Raw genomic sequence first — 18,061 nt, 5'->3', positions numbered from 1 at the left:
TCAGTGTGTTTCTTCCACTGAGTCATCATTGTGCTGTTTGTTATGCACTGCAGAATGGACGGACAGAAGAGTAAATGAGAGCGAGACATGGGGATGGGGAACAGTAAATGAGAGCATTACAGTAGTGCCGATAAGGTTACGCAATCAAAAGAAAACAAAACTATTTTCAGAATTATTTATTTAGTCAGAGATGAACAGACTGGCTGGTTCTAGCTTTTCAAATGGGAGGGGTTTTGTTTTGTTTTGTTTTCTTGCTTTTCACTACTTTGTATCACAGGACAGCAAATATTACATCTGTAGGTGTTCAACCATTTTGGGTGACGACATTGAAAAGCCATGTTTTTATTTCACTGGATGGAGATTTGGTTGGCTAAAATCTTCCGTCCTTGCACTAATGACAGATTCAAGCTTCGGAAAACATACAGGCAGAACTACACAGCTAACAACTGACAGTCAGGGTAGAACTTGCGCTCCATTAAGTGGAGTAATACTCCCTGAGAAGCTGGGTCGCTTTGCTCACTTGGACTTAATATCAAATTCATGATAGTAGTGAAGAGCTGACATACGTTGTGTAGTCGCTGTTGGCACCGAGATACTCTGGCAATACGTTGGCAGCGGCGGAGCTCGGCAAAATTGCCTGATGAGATGAGGCTACCACCATGGATGGCAGATCTCTATGCAGGTCTGTCTGCAGCAATTTCCTCAAAAGTAGACGGAGAGATGTCAAAGTTCTTCAGTCTCTTTTCACGATGTCCTTGAACAGAGTAGAGGACGACCGAAGGGATGTTTGGCTCACCTTAGAGAAATGCTTTCGGGATACGTGAGTCCTCCATGCGGTAGGCATGGTCTAGCCAGCGTAGATGGTGTCTTCTTAGACAAGTGAATAGATTACATGATTACATGATCCAGGATTTTTACATCAAGGACTTTGTCCTGCCAGCCGGCCTTGGTGATTTTATGAAGGCATCTGAGATGGAAAGAGTTTAAACGTCTCTCTTGACTGGCATATGATGACCACGTTTCACTCCCATAAAGCAGGACGGAAAGCACACAAGCTTCGTACACCTTGACTTTGGTGTTCTGAGATAACTTTTTGTTATCCCACACCAACCTGATCTCATGGCAAGTCGTGATTCAGCAGCACGAAATATACATTAGTCTTTAATTAAAAGTGAAGCGGGGGTGGGGGGTCGGGTGGTTATGGTTAGGGTTGGCAGAAGTAGTAGGATTAGGTTATGGTGGTTATGGTCAAGGTTAGGTTTGGGGGTAGGAGTGGGGTTAGTAATAATGAGTTAAAAAAAGTCACAAAAATTTGACTCATTTCGTGAGGGAAGCACGAAAAAACATGAGACTGGGCTGCCCACACATGATCTTTTAGACTGCCAAAGGTGGAAGAGGCCTTGCCAATTCATTTACCAATCTCAGCCTTGAGTTGCGGTATACTGGTAAAAGTTGACCCAAGGTAAAAAAAAAAAAAAAAACTGGTCAACTACCTTAAAGGCTGCGCATTGATGCTGACGACTGGTGGTGCTGGTAGACCACAGTACATCACTTTGGTCTTTGGGATACTGATCATTACACCAAAGTGGGTTACTACTCCCTGAGTAGCTGAGTGAAATGCCAGAATGTCTAGGTTTACAATCATTCATCAAGACTAAGGCTGTGTCCCAATTCATGAGCTGCATACTTCCAAGGCTGTGTCCTATGAAGGTCTTGCCTTCAGAGACTCTGGAGGCCAAACCAACTGTTGAAAAATGACTAACTATGTTGGTGTTGTGTTTTGCCTGCCATTACCCCCGCCGCCTAATCATTTTGCAATACTTATTTCTACTTATGAACATTATTTATCATTGTACATTCCGTATGGAACTCAAAGTTGTCTTTTTGGGTTTTTCTTGTTAATTTACTCATCGTTATGTCTGGGACTGTTGTGTGCTTGCAGGGTGGCCATCCAAGACCCAAGGTGGTTCTGTGGTGTTGTGGATGCGGCAAAAGGCAACACCAGTGCATGCTCCCAGACTTCACTTGACTTGAATTTGTCTTGAGGGGAAAACAATTGCACAATAGGATTGTTTGGCCTGCAAAGGGTAGAACAGTTGCATACTTTGTCGAGATACTTTATGGAGTGTGTGGTTGCAAAGAAATCCTACACCCTCTTAGCCCTTTCTTAAATCAATTTGACACCACTGCTGTAGAAACATTAATTTATCTCAGGAATGACGTTCATGTCTCGGGATCCTTGGCCTTTGAAACCAAGATCCACCAGAAGAGCTTATGGAGTCAAGAGGTTTCTGTTTAGCGATATTGATATCTTTGCAAGAGAATAAAGATCCAAGTCATCAGGGTCCTGGTGCTTCCTGTCTTACTGTATGCTTGTGAGACTTGGATGTTATCCAGTGACCTAAGGCGATAACTGCATGTCTTTGGTGCTTGTTGTATGAAGAGTATCTTTGGATACCACTGGAATGAGTGTATGGATTTGCAACTGTCCTCGATCAAGACTAAGTTCCAAGCTTTCAATGACTTCCTGGATTCAGCCATTAGAAGTGTACATATCTATGTGTGGTGAAAGTGTCTAATTTGTTCACCCTACGATAAACTAGCCCCTTGTGACCCTTAATTAGAATAAGCAGGATTGAAAATGGATGGATGAACAAAGAAAGAACTAAACCCCCAAGGCCAACACCATTCCTTGAAAAAACACCATTATAAACCAGGAACCAGTGCTGATGTTGGTAGCGAAGACCCTACTGTTGATTAATATTTTGTAGTTGTTTTTGAGGTTGACTGGTCAGCGTAGCTTAGAAGGTAATTTTCCATTTTCAATGTTTTATTACCTGAAAGCATGTTGTTTGTCTTCATTTTATGTCTCAGGTGGGGGTATTTCATCAGGACTTTTTCAAAGCAGTCATGCAATCTCCAATTCAACTGCATTCAACCCGACCCAACAAGTGAGTAACATCCTATAGTACCTTTCAATGCAGGGATGACAATCTGTACTTTTTGGAAGTGGGGGGGGGGGGGGGGCGCAGGGTAAATGGGGGTCTCTGGCATTATTTATTAGTCTAGCTGTGGATGGAAAGAAGCTGTTTTTGTGTCTTGTGGTTTTTGTCCTGATGGACCTCAGCCGTCTGCCAGAGGGAAGGGTGACAAAACGTTTGTGTCCTGGGTGAGAGGGGTCGGCACAATCTTTCTTGATCACTTCCGGGCCATGGAAGTGTACAGGTCCAGTAGGGATGGCAGATTGCAGTCGATCACCTTCTCTGCTGCGTGGACGATATACTGTACCCCTCAAACATATTCTAATATTTTGTGGTATTTTTGTTTTTTGTGTGTATCAGCACCCTTATTTCAGAATAAATAGTCACGAGTGATGAGTAAATTTATTATTTCTGTGTTTTCAGGACTTTTCTGCGTACTCAAGCTACACTCAGAGTCAATACTCTCCATATTATAACTCACATCACTACAACAATCCATACTTAGCCAGTAGCAACATTAGCCCTGCTGCCATCACGGCTCCATTAGCCTATCAGCACCCAGAACACCCCGGCATGCTGCCCAATCACAGCCCAGAGTCACATACAGGTAAGTCATTTCTTTAGGCTTCTCTGTTTTTGCTCAGGGTCACCACAGTGATCTCATATAGATTAAAATCAAGCATTCTAGCCACTTGTTCCACCGAGATGGCACACAGAAATCATGTTGATTTACATCATGATGTATCTGACTACTGACAGATTTCGTAAAAGAAAACACTAGCCAGTTAGTTAGGTTTGAGACATTCCACACGCATTGTAGGTAGCAGACACAAAATCTTTGCTGTTGCTGGAACAACCACTGGGTCATCCACAATTTCAACATCATCCAATATAGTAATGGGTATTAAGTTTGCAAAACATATCCCTCTATGATTTTTATAGACACGTCGAGGGAAGCAGGCCACAGTCTCAAATTGTTGAATTTCCTTCCCTGGCAGATAAACTGCACTATCACCATAGTGGATTTTCTGCACTAATTTCCCTGCTAAGCTAATGGATTCCACTTCCACAATTGTCATAAGCCTTGCAGGGTCTCTAATCACCTGCTTCGTGGCCTGCTGTAGATTCCTAATGTTACCCTCCCTGTAGAGCTCTATCTATGTTTGCAGACAAGATGGCGGTGCCTTCCCCATTAGGGTGGAGGCCATGTGGCATCAGCAGGCCACAGCGGCCCCAGAACGAAGGCCAGTTATCAATAAAGCTAAAGCCTTGCTGTCTACAAAACTGTGCCAGCCACCTATTTAATGATGTCAGCCTGCTAAACACCTCATCAGTACCCCGGGAGGGGAGGGGACCAGAGACTATTAATCGATGCTGACACATCTTTCTGGCAAGGTCACAAGTCCTCTATATGTCCATTTTTGTGACCTCTAAGTGCTTCATCCTGATATCATTGGTGCCGACGTGAATAACTATGTGACTATATCTCATGTCATGTTCCTTCGTCTGTCTTCCCTTCTGCAGCGTCAGCACTCTAAGATGGGATGCAATGTCGGGAGGTCTGGCCCCAGGAATACATTTAACGTCAGCCGGCATCTGTAACCTGACTTTGCGGGTGATAGAATCTCCTATCTCTAAAGTCCGGTGTTTCGGGCTGGAGATAGGATTGGAAGTCACTTGTGGGCTCGGAGAATTCACATCAGGTAAATGCAAGGGGGAGAACCGATTCACAGTTTGCAGTGGCGAGTGTGATCGGGGTGCCACAACTGGGCACCAAGCCCTATGGGGCTTCCTCTGCCTAGCCACAGTCCGAAAACTGTCCTCAACAGCCAGCGTTTCTAGGCTGATGCTAATGGGCTCGCTAGCCAGCCCAGCACTAGCCTCACCTGGAGTGCCCGTAACATCTAACTTACCAACTTTTTGTACAGTAACACTACCTCTAACCTTAGTGACATGAAATTTGGGTTCCACGCACTTAAGATGCACTTCTTTTCCCTTTCATATGGCTAGCATACTGGTACAGTTTTGTTTTATGCTTTTTACTCTTTTAATTCATGTTATTAGTAATTGGAGCGGGCTGTGGCCTCAACTTTACCTAAATTCTGGGTCTTTTAGTGAAGCTTAGGGCTAGCGGCCGGCGATCACTTTAGTATTTCTCTGTTTTTCTTGTTGTTTAATGCTGGCAAATTATACAGTATTTTTTGTCTTTCTGATGCCTGATTCTGTTTTTTTCTCTCTATTTACAGTGCAGCTCCATCCAGAGATGGGAGTTGTATTTGTGTTGGTGACCCTCCTGTCCTGTGCACCAATAGCAATTCTTGTATATTTGTCCGTGAATTGTTCTGTGAATTGTTTCTGTAATTTATGTCTGTAGCATGGCCCAAGCAGAGGGTCACCCCTTTGAGTCTGGTCTGCTTGAGTTTTCTTCCTCAGAGGGAGTTTTTCCTTACCATTGTTGCTCTGGGGGTTGGTAAGGTTAGACCTTACCTGTGTGAAGTGCCTTGAGGCAACTCTATTGTGATTTGGTGCTATATAATGGAAAATAAATTGAAATTGATAGTGTTAGTGTATATGAACATGTATTAACAGTTAGCTTTATGATATACGGTCATCCTAACCATATTTATCGTAACTATCACTGATGTTTACTGGCTTAATATGTTAACTACACATGTTAAGTAGCTGATGAAACAATATCCAGTACATACGAGGGGCAATTGAGAAGTTTCGAGCTTGACCCAGAAAAAAGTTGTTCATGGTTCATCTTTTGCATTCTGAGAAGCCATCAGTTCTCAACATTGCACCCACTGAATCAAAATTTTACACTTTCTCTAGAAATGTTGGTTTCTCAGAATGCAAAAGATGGAGAACCCCTCCAAACGTGTTGTGAGTTAGGCTCAAAACCTCATTCGTCTCTTGTAAGTACAAGTTGGATCCAGAATTCCGTGAAATCCCAGAAAACTCTTAGCAGTGACTAGAAAACTAGAAAAAATTGGTGAGCGCCAACTATACAAATTTTCATTCCCAACTTGTCACATTTGTACAAATACAGATACACATATTCTTTATTGTCATTGTAACCAGTACAACAAAAGGTAAGGTGCAAGCCTCTCATTGCAAATATAAACCTGATAACCATGCACAGACTTGAAAGATCTGGAAAAAAAAAAAAAAAAAAAATCATAAAATTTAACCAAATGAAAGCGGTATGTTCAGAGCACAAATTAAAAAAAAGAAAAATATATAAGAATGTAGTCACAAAAAACAGATTGCATATAAAAAAAAAGAGAAAAGTATGTACAGAACTGGATATTTCAGTGGCAGTGTCTATTGCTCATAAACAAATATTGCAGCAGTTGGGTAGAAACTGTTTTTTACGCTTGGTCAGTGCCCCTTTCCATCACAATGTGACAAGATCGGGACCCCATTGCTTCATTTAGTGATGGGCTGGGAGACACGTTTTTGACAGCTAAATAGTTTTCTCTCTGACAGCACAGGGAGCTATCTGCTTCATCTCCGCATCATCAGGGACCGTTCATCTACAGTATGGTTTGGTTATGGTTAAGGATACACAGTAAAATCTCCAGTGTAAAACGAACACTGGCAGTGTACATGTGGTCCTACTCTGGTCAGTGTGGGACCACATGTACACTGGCAGTGCAAATTTAACACTGGTGATTTTACTGTGTAGGTTTTGGGCGAGAGCTAGGGTAAACATTTCCCTGCACACCACATGGTAACACAACGGGGTACTCAACTTGTAGCGGATTGACATTCAATCAAAATGTGACAACTTAGGTGTGCAACTTTATGAAATGCTGCCAAATATTCCACATCTACCCCAGAATGTTTGACTGACCCCTGGAAGACCTATATTTTCAAGACCGACCTATTCAGCCACCTAAAGACCCAAGATGGACTGCTTTTTATTTTAGTTAAGGACTCTGTTTTTGTTACTCTTCTGTTTTTGTTTTTTTTCTGTTTTCTGTTTTTAGTGTTTGTAAAAAAAAATTCTTGTCAAATCTGTAAAAGCCTTGTAACTGTTAGAATGGCCTAAGCATTGGATCACCTCTCTGAGTCTGGTCTGCTTGAGGTTTCTTCCTCATTATCACCAGGGGGAGTTCTTTCTTACCGCTATCGCCTGTGTGCTTGTTCAGCGGGGTTGGTAAGGTTAGATCTTACTTGTGTGAAGCGCCTTGAGGTAACGTTATTGTGATTTGGTGCTATATAAATCAAACAAATTGAATTTAATAAACTGAATTTAGATATTGTTCTGCTTGTTTTGTTTTTGAATCTGTAATCTCTGTCATCAGAATAACTCAAAGTTGTTCAGACTGAATTTCATAATACTTGTAAACAAAAAACCCATTAGGTTTTGGTGCAGATCTAAGTGGATCCAGGAGCTTCCCACCCCCTTTCAGTGTAATCATCACTGGGATTGTCCTTTTTGCACTGTTGCAAAAAAAGAAAAAAAAGGGGGAAACTGTTTTAATTATAGATAAAGCATGGTGGATTAGTGGTTAGCACTGTTGCCTCACAGTAAGAAGGTCATGGGATTGATTCCCACTTGTGGCCTTTCTGTGTGCCCACTCGTGTGCCTCCCCATGTTTGCGTGGGTTTCCTCTGGGTGCGCCCGTTTCCTCCTACATCCAAAGACATGGGTTAGGTGAATTTAAAACTTTATAATTGTCCAGGTCTCCCTTGTAAAAGATCTCAATGGGACTAACCTGGTTAAATTAAAAATGTAATTAAACTAAAGGGCAAAGTGTTGTTGTTCTTTGGGTGTGGTATGTGCTCTTCTGGGGCATTTTTCTTTTTGTATATATTTGAAGTATCAAATCAGAAGTGATTTGTAAGTAGTAAAAAAAAGTTATTAATTTCATATAATTTTAATTTTACTTTTATTTAACCAGGTTAGTCCCATTGAGATCGAGACCTCTTTTGCAAGGGAGACTGGGACAATTGCAAAGTTTTCAATTCACCTGATCATTAACCATTCTTAAAAAAAACAACAACAAAAACAAAAACATAGGACATGTGACCTTGCTGGACCACACAGCCTCAGCAGATCACCTGAATACGAACCTAACGCTACGTTTTTTGGCGATGACAGATCATCACCTTTTACTTCTCTGTATGTGCCTCATTTTTAGGAGAGTACCACCCGCCGCCCAGCCCCCCCACGCCCGGTAAAGAGGAGGGTGTAGCAGCGCGGAGGGGACCGGACGGGAAGCTCAGGGGGAGGAAGCGAGTCAGCGACCCCGCTCCACCTCCGGACTCTGACATCGAGGTAGAAACACTGAGTACACGTTGAAAAACACCACGTCACACAAAATGTGAGTGAGCTAACGTTGCACATTTGTTGTTCTCGCTGCAGCGAGTGTTTATCTGGGATCTGGATGAAACCATCATCATTTTCCATTCGCTCCTCACGGGAAGCTTCTCCTCACGGTTTGGCAAGGTACGCCACACAACCCAAGCTTCTCATATTTTGTTGTTTTTAAAGTTTGCAGTCAGGGCTGTGTGCTGCAGCTCGTCACGTATGACAGGTTTATTACATGTCAGCTACACAAAAAGTCCCGCTGCATTCAAATCACCCTCGTTTACGCTGCTTATTTGACTAACCGTCGCAGGTTCGACTCCCCGAGCCGAGTGCGTGAGCCTTCGAGTCTCATCCGTTAGCGATTTCACGTGCTGGTGGTTTTGCCTTTTCGCCTTCTTGTTTCTTTTCCTAAAGCCGCAGCATTGTTTAGCTGCCCCGCCCCCCTGCAGCGTGACTGACAGCCAGCAGGAGCTTCAGATAACAGACAGGCAGCGGGTGAGGGGAGGACAGTGATGCGGTTCTTGTTTTTGGCCGCCGCTCTGTGTTTTGAATTCTCACGGCTCCCTTGCGGGTTGACACAAGGTTGATTGGAGTTTGAAAGCTGCAAACGCTGCGTTTCTGATCGCCCCCCCCCCCCCCCCCCCCCCCGGCAGGCCTCACCAAGCGATGTTTCTTTTCCTTTCCGCAGTGGCAAAGAGAAAAGATAGTGTGAAAAGAGCTGAAACGTGACTCATGAGCCAAAAATCTCAGATCTCCCACACACGCTGTCCAAACACCCCGCTGCTGGAACCAGAATGCTCAGCTGGACCGAGTCCGACTTCAAAACTGAGACATACAGCAGACGAACTGAATGAGTGACAGCAGAAAAACAGACTAACAAGCCACAGCATCAAGACGCCTTACAAGTTTTTCTCCCTTCCAGCCAACTCTTCCTTAATTCTGCCTGTTTTGTTTTTGGCATGAATTTTACCTTCCATATTACTTGTTTTGTGTTATGATCTGTTTGGATTTAGCTGTCCCATTCTCCTAATTACTTAATTATTTTTAATAATAAAGTCTTATCATAAACAATTCCTTGGGTCTAGTCTGCACAATGGAGGCGTCGAAGGACGTTGGGTTTCGGCAGCTTCGCGAGCCAGCGGTGAACACGGATCCATGAGTCTATTCAGCAGCTCATTCATCATCTCGTTTATCGTCCGGCGCCCGGATCTGTCATCTAACGCAGCGATGTAGACACAGATCTTTTTTCATTTTCCTTTTTCCTCCGCTGGTCCAGTTGTGGTGTTGTGCCCATTTTGAAACAGTGAAGAAAGCAGCTGGTTCATTTATTATTTTGAAACACTATTGATTCCTGAATCAATTGCTTGTTGTTTAGAGCATTTCAAAGCACTGAATTACTTTCAAAATCTATTGTGTCATTTTGAGTTTTGTTGAAATTGATTCATTTCCTAAAGTCATTGTTTCATTTACTGTTTTGAGCGATTCAGCAGTATTTTTCAAAATCAATTTCTTCTTTTAATATTTCACTTGTTTTAAAGCAGTGGATTTATTTATTTATTTATTTATTTATTTATTTATTTGAAGTAGTGGTGTTTTGAAATTTTGAAACAGATGGCCATTTTCTGAGGAAATTATTTTTTCTTGTCTTAGTTTGAGCATTTCTAAAGAAATTGAAACAACAAAGAATCTTTTTTACAGCAATTGATCTTTTTTTTTTCAAAACACCTGTTTCCTACAGTAGCTCTTTAATTTATTGTTTTGAGCATTTAAAAACACTCATTATTTTGTAAAGCAATTGTCTAATAATTGTTGAGTTTTCCAAAATTAATTGCTTCATTTGCGGTTTACACCAATGCAGAATTCCTAAGAATTTTCAAGAACAGTAGTTTTATTTACTGAATCATTTAATAACACTATTATTATTATTCTTATTATTATTATTATTATTGTTGCATTTAAATCATTTTTGAAGTCATTAATTCTTTTTTTAGTATAAAGCATGAATCATTTTCTGAAACAGTGTCATTTAATAGTTTGACCTTTGTGCAATCTGTGAAACATTTTCTGTTGTAACCGCGTCATTTACCGGTTTGAGATTTTAAAACCGGTGACTCATTTTCTGAAGCAGTTCACGAGTATTTCAGAACTTTGTCTCAGTTGCGGCAATTGCTTTATTTATCTGTTTCATGTTTTTCAAAATGGTGAGTCATTGACTTAAACAATTGTTTCATTTGTTTCAAAAAGGATTGTTTCTGCAGTACCAACTTGTGCACAACTGTCAAAGCTCTTTAAAGGCCTAAATCCACACCAACAGCTACACCTTTGCTCCTGCGTATTCATTTTGTTTCATACGACCCCTGAATAAGAACTGAGCGTCTTTGTTTTTGTGCACTGGAGGATTATTACAAAGAGACTGTTATTTGTTCTCAGTGTCTGTGCAGAAAAGGTGATTACGCATAATTATTTCAATTAGTAGTGAAAACCGGCTCCTCCCCCCTTTTCCATTCACATCTCTCTTTTGTGTCCTCCCAGTGAGCCGTTTTCCCTCCGCCTTACCATTTGTTTCACACTTTTTTTTAGGTCCATTATGTAGCTGACTTGCGTCGCCAAGCCCGTTTCTAGCATTTGGAACAGGTTTAGCTCGGGGAGTTTGGTCTGCCTGTCATTTCAGATGCACTAATCAAACTCTCACCTCTGGCTGAAGCCTCCGTGTTTCTCATGTCTCGCTGCCAAAGTCGAGCCAACGCTGCCATCAAAACATGCAGACGCACACCTGCTTTTGTACTCGGAACGACTGCACGCCCACGCGGTTTGTCAGCCAGACTGCCAGCGGATTATTGATAGCTATGTGCTGATGATGATTTATAATTTGCTTATTAACAAGCACGAGTGAAGTCGGCGTGATTCTAAACTTGGCTGGATATTTGTTTACTTTTCACATGAGACAGATGAGAGAAGCTTTTTGGCCTCGAACACTAACCTTGAGAAGACACCGAGCAATAGAAAAAGAGGTGAAAACCAATGCTGAGCAAAGGGGAATGAAGCAAGGCTGCTCTATAGCTGAACTGACCGCAGAGTCGGAATGCAAACTGCAGTTCATTACTGGATTAGAGCGATTGTGTCAACTGTAGTCACATGGACAAATGTGATGTCATGATATTACAACGTCGCCATGTGACATTAGAGTTCAACATTCTATATCATATCGTCACCTTCCTAAAATAATGGCCTAAGTCATCTTTTTCCCAAAAGTGATTTTTTTTTCCCTAAATGATCTCCCTATGATGCTGGCCACCTGTGGTAAAATCGCTTAAATCTTCAGTTGAGATGATCACGCAATTCCACCCCAGTTGTATAATGGTCTATCTAACAGTGTGACTTATGTATGTGACTTTTCAACAAGACTGCTTCTACTCAGCCACTGAAGCTTGTATGTTTTCCTTTGTGTTTTCTCAAAAACATGAAAACATGACTTAGGCCATTATTTTAGGAAGGTGACGATATGACACCTGAATAGATCCTTGAGATTTGATTGGTGGATTCTATGTCAAGAAACATTCATTATTTGTCCCATTGCATGTGTGACTTCACTAAGCGTGCATTTTTGGTACTATCCATGGATTGTTCTCCCATCCATTTTGCATCATCTCATGGCTCCATTAGTTTCTCATAAAAATGATGCCATTACAGTGCATCCAGAAAGTATTCACAACACTTCACTGTTTCTACATATTGTTATGTTACAGCCTTATTCAAAAATGGATGAAATTCATTTTTTTTCCTCAAAGTTCTACCCTATAATGACAATGTGAAAAAAGTTTTGTACACACACACACATATATATGTGCAAATGTATTTAAAAGAAAGAAAACTAAAGAAATCACATGGACATGAGTATTCACAGACTTTGCCATGCAGCTCAAAATTGAGCTCAGGTACATCCTGTTTCCACTGATAATCCTTGAGATGTTTCGACAGCTTAATTTGAGACCACCTGCGGTAAATTCAGTGGATTGGACATGATTTAGAAAGACACACACCTGTCTACATACAAGGTCCCACAGTTGACAGTGCATGTCAGAGCACAAACCAAGCATGAAGTCAAAGGAATTGTCTGTAGACCTCAGATACAGGATTGTCTCAAGGGACAAATCTGGGGAAGGATACAGAAACATTTCTGCTGCTTTGAACATCCCAATGAACACAGTGGCCTCCATCATCAGTAAATGGAAGACGTTTGGATTCACCACGACTCTTTCCTAGAACTGGCCACCCGTCTAAACTGAGCGACTGGGGAGAAGGACCTTAGCCAGACCAGGCACCATCCCTATAGTGAAGCATGGTGGTGGCAGCATCATGCTGTGGGGATGTTTTTCAGCAGCAGGAACTGGGAGACTAGTCAGGATTGAGGGAAAGATGAATGCAGCAATGTACAGAGACATCCTGGATGAAAACCTGGAGAGCGCTCTTGACCTCAGACTGGGGCGATGGTTCATCTTTCAGCAGGACAGTGACCCTAAGAACACAGCCAAGATATCAAAGGAGTGGCTTCAGGACAACTCTGTGAAAGCCTTTGAGTGGTCCAGCCAGAGCCCAGACCTGAATCCGACTGAACATCTCTGGAAAGATCTGAAAATGGCTGTGCACTGACACTCCCCATCCAACCCGATGGAGCTTGAGAGGTGCTGCAAAGAGGAATGGGAAACTGGCCCAAAGATAGGTGCACCAAACTTGTGGCATCATATTCAAGAAGACTTGAGGCTGTAATTGCTGCCAAAGGTGCAACAACAAAGTGCTAAGCAAAGGGTGTGAATATTTATGTACACATGATTTCTTAGTTTTTTTTTATTTTTAATGAATTTGCAAAAAAAAAGAAACTTTTTCATGTTATTATTATGGGGTGTTGTGAGTAGAATGTTGAGGGAAAAAATGAATTTACTCCATATTGTAATAAGGCTATAACAAAATAAAAGAAGCTCTGTGAATACTTTCCAGATGCACTGTAGATCCCAGCTTTCCAAAGGTGGCAATAGACTGGTCCTCTGCTTAGGTGGTTGTCATCTAGGACCAAAGACAAATGTGGATGGAGCAACACATGGCCAAAGTGCATGCTCTCAGACCTTACCTGACCTTCAAATGAGTAGATTAATTAAAAAAAATTCATAAGCTTGAGCGCTAACATTGTTCTTTGTGAACTTTGACCAAGCTAAAACTAGACCAAATACATTAGAATGCCTTGAGCTTTAACAGCAACCTAATGTACAATGCCAATTCCAATGAAGTTGGGATGTTGTGTAAAATGTAATTTAAAAACAGAATACAATGATTTGAAAATCATCTCCAACTTATATTCAATTGAATACACCACAAAGACAAGATATACTCAACAAAAATATAAACGCAACACTTTTGGTTTTGCTCCCATTTTGTATGAGATGAACTCAAAGATCTAAAACTTTTTCCACATACACAATATCACCATTTCCCTCAAATATTGTTCACAAACCAGTCTAAATTTGTGATAGTGAGCACTTCTCCTTTGCTGAGATAATCCATCCCACCTCACAGGTGTGCCATATCAAGATGCTGATTAGACACCATGATTAGTGCACAGGTGTGCCTTAGACTGTCCACAATAAAAGGCCACTCTGAAAGGTGCAGTTTTATCACACAGCACAACGCCACAGATGTTGCAAGATTTGAGGGAGCGTGCAATTGGCATGCTGACAGCAGGAATGTCAACCAGAGCTGTTGCTCGTTTATTGAATGTTCATGTCTCTACCATAAGCCGTCTCCAAAGGTGTTTCAGAGAATTTGGCAGTACATCCAACCAGCCTCATAACCGCAGACCACGTGTAACCACACCAGCCCAGGACCTCCACATCCAGCATTTTCACCTCCAAGATCGTCTGAGACCAGCCACTCGGACAGCTGCTGACACAATCGGTTTGCATAACCAAAGAATTTCTGCACAAACTGTCAGAAACTGTCTCAGGGAAGCTCATCTGCATGCTCGTCGTCTTCATCGGCGTCTCGACCTGACGCCAGTTCGTCGACGTAACCGACTTGAGTGGGCAAATGCTCACATTCGCTGGTGTTTGGCACGTTGGAGAGGTATTCTTTTCACGGATGATGCAAAGGAGATGTGTTGCACTGCATGAGGCAAATGGTGGTCACACCAGATACTGACTGGTATCCCCCCCAATAAAACAAAACTGCACCTTTCAGAGTGGCCTTTTATTGTGGACAGTCTAAGGCACACCTGTGCACTAATCATGGTGTCTAATCAGCATCTTGATATGGCACACCTGTGAGGTGGGATGGATTATCTCAGCAAAGGAGAAGTGCTCACTATCACAGATTTAGACTGGTTTGTGAACAATATTTGAGGGAAATGGTGATATTGTGTATGTGGAAAAAATTTTAGATCTTTGAGTTCATCTCATACAAAATGGGAGCAAAACCAAAAGTGTTGCGTTTATATTTTTGTTGAGTGTATTTAATGTTCAAACTGAGAGACTTTGTTGTTTTTGTACAAATATTTGCTCATCTTGAAATGGATGCCTGCAACACATTTCAAAAAAGCTGGGACGGGGCAACAAAAGACTGGGAACGTTGATGAATGCTCAAAGAACACCTAATTTGAAACAGGTGAATGTCATGATTGGGTATAAAAGTAGCATCCCCAAAAGGCTCAGCTGTTCACAAGCAAAGATGGGGTGATGATCACCATTTTGTGAACAACTGCACGAAAAAATAGTCCAACAGTTTAAGAACAATGTTTCTCAATGTTCAATTGCAAGAAATTTAGGGATTCCATCATCTACAGTCCATAATATAATCAGAAGTTTCAGAGAATCTGTGGAAGTTTCTACACGTAAGCAGCAAGGCCAAAAACCAACATTGAATGCCCATGACCTTCGATCCCTCAGGCGGCACTACATTAAAACCCGACACCTTGTGTAAAGGATCTTACCGCGTGGGCTCAGGAACACTTCAGAAAACCATTGTCAGTTAACACAGTTCGTCGCTACATCTACAAGTGCAGGCTAAAACTCTACCAAGCAAAGTGAAGGCCATACATCAACAACATACAGAAACGCCGCCGCCTTCACTGGGTCCAAGCTCATTTGAAACAGACAGACGCAAAGTGGAAACGTGTGCTGTGGTCTGATGAGTCTATGTTTCAAATTGTTTTTGGAAATCATGGACGTCGTGTCCTCCGGACAAAAGAGGAAAAAGACCATCCAGATTGTTACCAGCGCAAAGTTCAAAATCCAGCATCTGTGATGGTATGGGGATGTGTTAGTGCCCATGACATGGGCAACTTACACATCTGTGATGGCACCATCAATGCAGAAAGGTACATCCAGGTTTTGGAGCAACACATGCTGCCATCCAAGCAATGTCTTTTTCAGGGACATCCCTGGTTATTTCAGCAAGACAATGCCAAGCCACATTCTGTACGTGTTACAACAGTGTGGCTTTGTAGTAAAAGAATGCGGGTACTAAACTGGCCTGCCTGCAGTCCAGACCTGTCGCCCATTGAAAATGTGTTGCACATTATGAAGCACAAAATACGACAACCGAGACCCTGGACTGCTGAACAACTGAAGTCATACATCAAGCAAGAATGGGAAAGAATTCCACCTACAAAGCTTCAAGAATTAGTGTCCTCAGTTCCCAAATGCTTATTGAGTGTTGTTAGAAGGAGAGGTGATGTAACACCAGCTTTTTTTGAAACATGTTGCAGGCATCCATTTCAAAATGAGCAAATATTTGCTAAAAAACAGTTTATCAGTTTGAACATTAAATATCTTGTCTTTGTGGTGTATTCAATTGAATATAGGTTGAAGAGGATTTGCAAATCATTGTATTCTGTTTTCTGTTTTCATTGTATTCTGTTTCGGGAGGTCTGGGCGGCTTTGCTTGAGCTGCTGCCCCCGCGACCCGACTCCGGATAAAGCGGAAGAAAATGGATGGATGGATGGATGTATTCTGTTTTTATTTACATTTTACACAACGTCCCAACTTCATTGGAATTGGGGTTGTATTTAAAAATGTTTACATTTTTGATGTATTTAATAATTTTTCATTAAAAATAACAGTCAGACTCTTGTTGAGACTCAAGGTCATGCTGCTCTTTTTGACTGGTTTCTTAGGTAGTAGAAAGTCATCATGAATAACATTAGTACTGTCTTCTTAAAAAAATAAATCAAGTTCCAATTTTGTAATGTCTGCTTCTTTTGCTTGGTGCAAGGTCACAAAGAATGTTGTTAGCATAACTTCCAAAAGTCATCAAGTTGGCATTTATCAAATATGTCATGTTTCAGCATCTCTTGATACTTTTGAAGGTGAAGGTCACAAAAGGCGAGTATTTTTTTAAAGCGCTATCCTCTTTATATCTCGTATGTTTAAGTATCTCGTAATAAATTTGTATAATATTAACGCTCATGGCCATGATGCTGGTTTGACCTACTTTGTGCCTGGTCAAATTATAGAGAACAATGTTCATTCTCTATTGTCTGAAAACCTTCTCATCACCCTTTTCAGATTGGTCATTTTAAGAATCTTCGAATAAATTGGGATCCTATTCAAGCTCATGGCCATGCTGTTGTTTTTGTTGTTCTGATTTTTTGCTTGGTCAAATATCAGAGAGAATGAGTATTGCTGCTTTAGAAAGAGTTCTTTCGGCTTTCCCCTTGAGATCATCTCAGCAGGTCTGATGTGTATCTGCATGTTGATCTGGCACAATTTTTATGCCAGGTGGCCTTTCTGGTGCAACTGCACTTTACATGGAGACATGTATAGTGGTGGTCTTGAACCAGGAACTTTCTGCTTTGGAAGCAAGCGCACTAAGTGCTTGGCCACCATCCTGCCCAATAACATCTGTATATTAAAAGCCAAGTGGCCTCCATGTACTGTATGTGTATCAGTGTGTGCATGTGTGTATAACTTTGATCATGGACAAACTGGGGAGAGCTGACATTTGCCATTTGGTATGCATATGTATGTTGGGTCAATGATGAACGCCGCCAAAAGGGAACCTTGACAGGACTAATATTTTTGGAGAAACTATGGATATTAGTTAACAACAGTGAACAATGGGTGTTGATAATTAAATTCTGGACTCACATGCCATTCCAGCAGGCGGCGGTAAATCATCCATATATTGAAAGCTAAGTGGCCTCTGTGTACATGCGTGCGTGCTTGTGTGTGTGTATATCTTCAGTCATGGACAAACTGGGGAGAGCTGATATTTGCCGTTTGGTATGCTTATATATTCTGGGGCAAGGATGAACGCCGCCAAAATGGAACGTTGACAGGAGTAATATTTTTGGAGAAACTATGGATACTAGCTAACAACGGTGAACAATGGATGTTGATAATTACATTCTAGACTCGCACGCCATTCTAGCAGAGGGCAGTAAATGACCTATATATTACAAACAAAGTGATGTCGGTGTATATGTATGCGTGTGTGCAATCTACCTACGTTTGATGACGGACAAACTGGGAAGAGTTGACATTTGTCGTTTTATATGTTTATGTATTTTGGGTCAAGGATGAATGCTGCCAAAATGGAACATTGACAGGACTAATATGTTTGGAGAAATTAAGGATATTACCTAACAACAGTGAACAATGGATGTTGATCATTACATTCTGGACTCACACACCATTCCAACTCATTGTAAAAAATTTGCGTACTTTATTACCACCCTTGAAAAAATGTTACCTAGCTATTTTATAAACA

General features: G+C 41.5%; 1 protein-coding gene across 3 annotated transcripts in view; it reads left to right on the top strand.

The window, feature by feature from the left end:
* LOC117506553 (eyes absent homolog 2-like) overlaps nt 1-18,061 on the top strand; it is a 120,819-nt gene that overhangs the window by 67,953 nt on the left and 34,805 nt on the right. For all 3 annotated transcript variants that reach the window (XM_034166062.1, XM_034166061.1, XM_034166060.1), the window contains exons 6-9: nt 2,875-2,951; nt 3,405-3,588; nt 8,135-8,271; nt 8,359-8,442. In XM_034166062.1, coding sequence (XP_034021953.1) covers nt 2,875-2,951; nt 3,405-3,588; nt 8,135-8,271; nt 8,359-8,442 — 482 coding nt within the window. The remainder of the gene's footprint in view (nt 1-2,874; nt 2,952-3,404; nt 3,589-8,134; nt 8,272-8,358; nt 8,443-18,061) is intronic.

This window comes from Thalassophryne amazonica, chromosome 3 (genome assembly GCF_902500255.1).
Source record: "Thalassophryne amazonica chromosome 3, fThaAma1.1, whole genome shotgun sequence".
NCBI classification, from domain to species: Eukaryota; Metazoa; Chordata; class Actinopteri; order Batrachoidiformes; family Batrachoididae; genus Thalassophryne; species Thalassophryne amazonica.
Note: the sequence above shows the minus strand (reverse complement) of the source record. Positions and strands in the feature narration are given on the sequence as shown.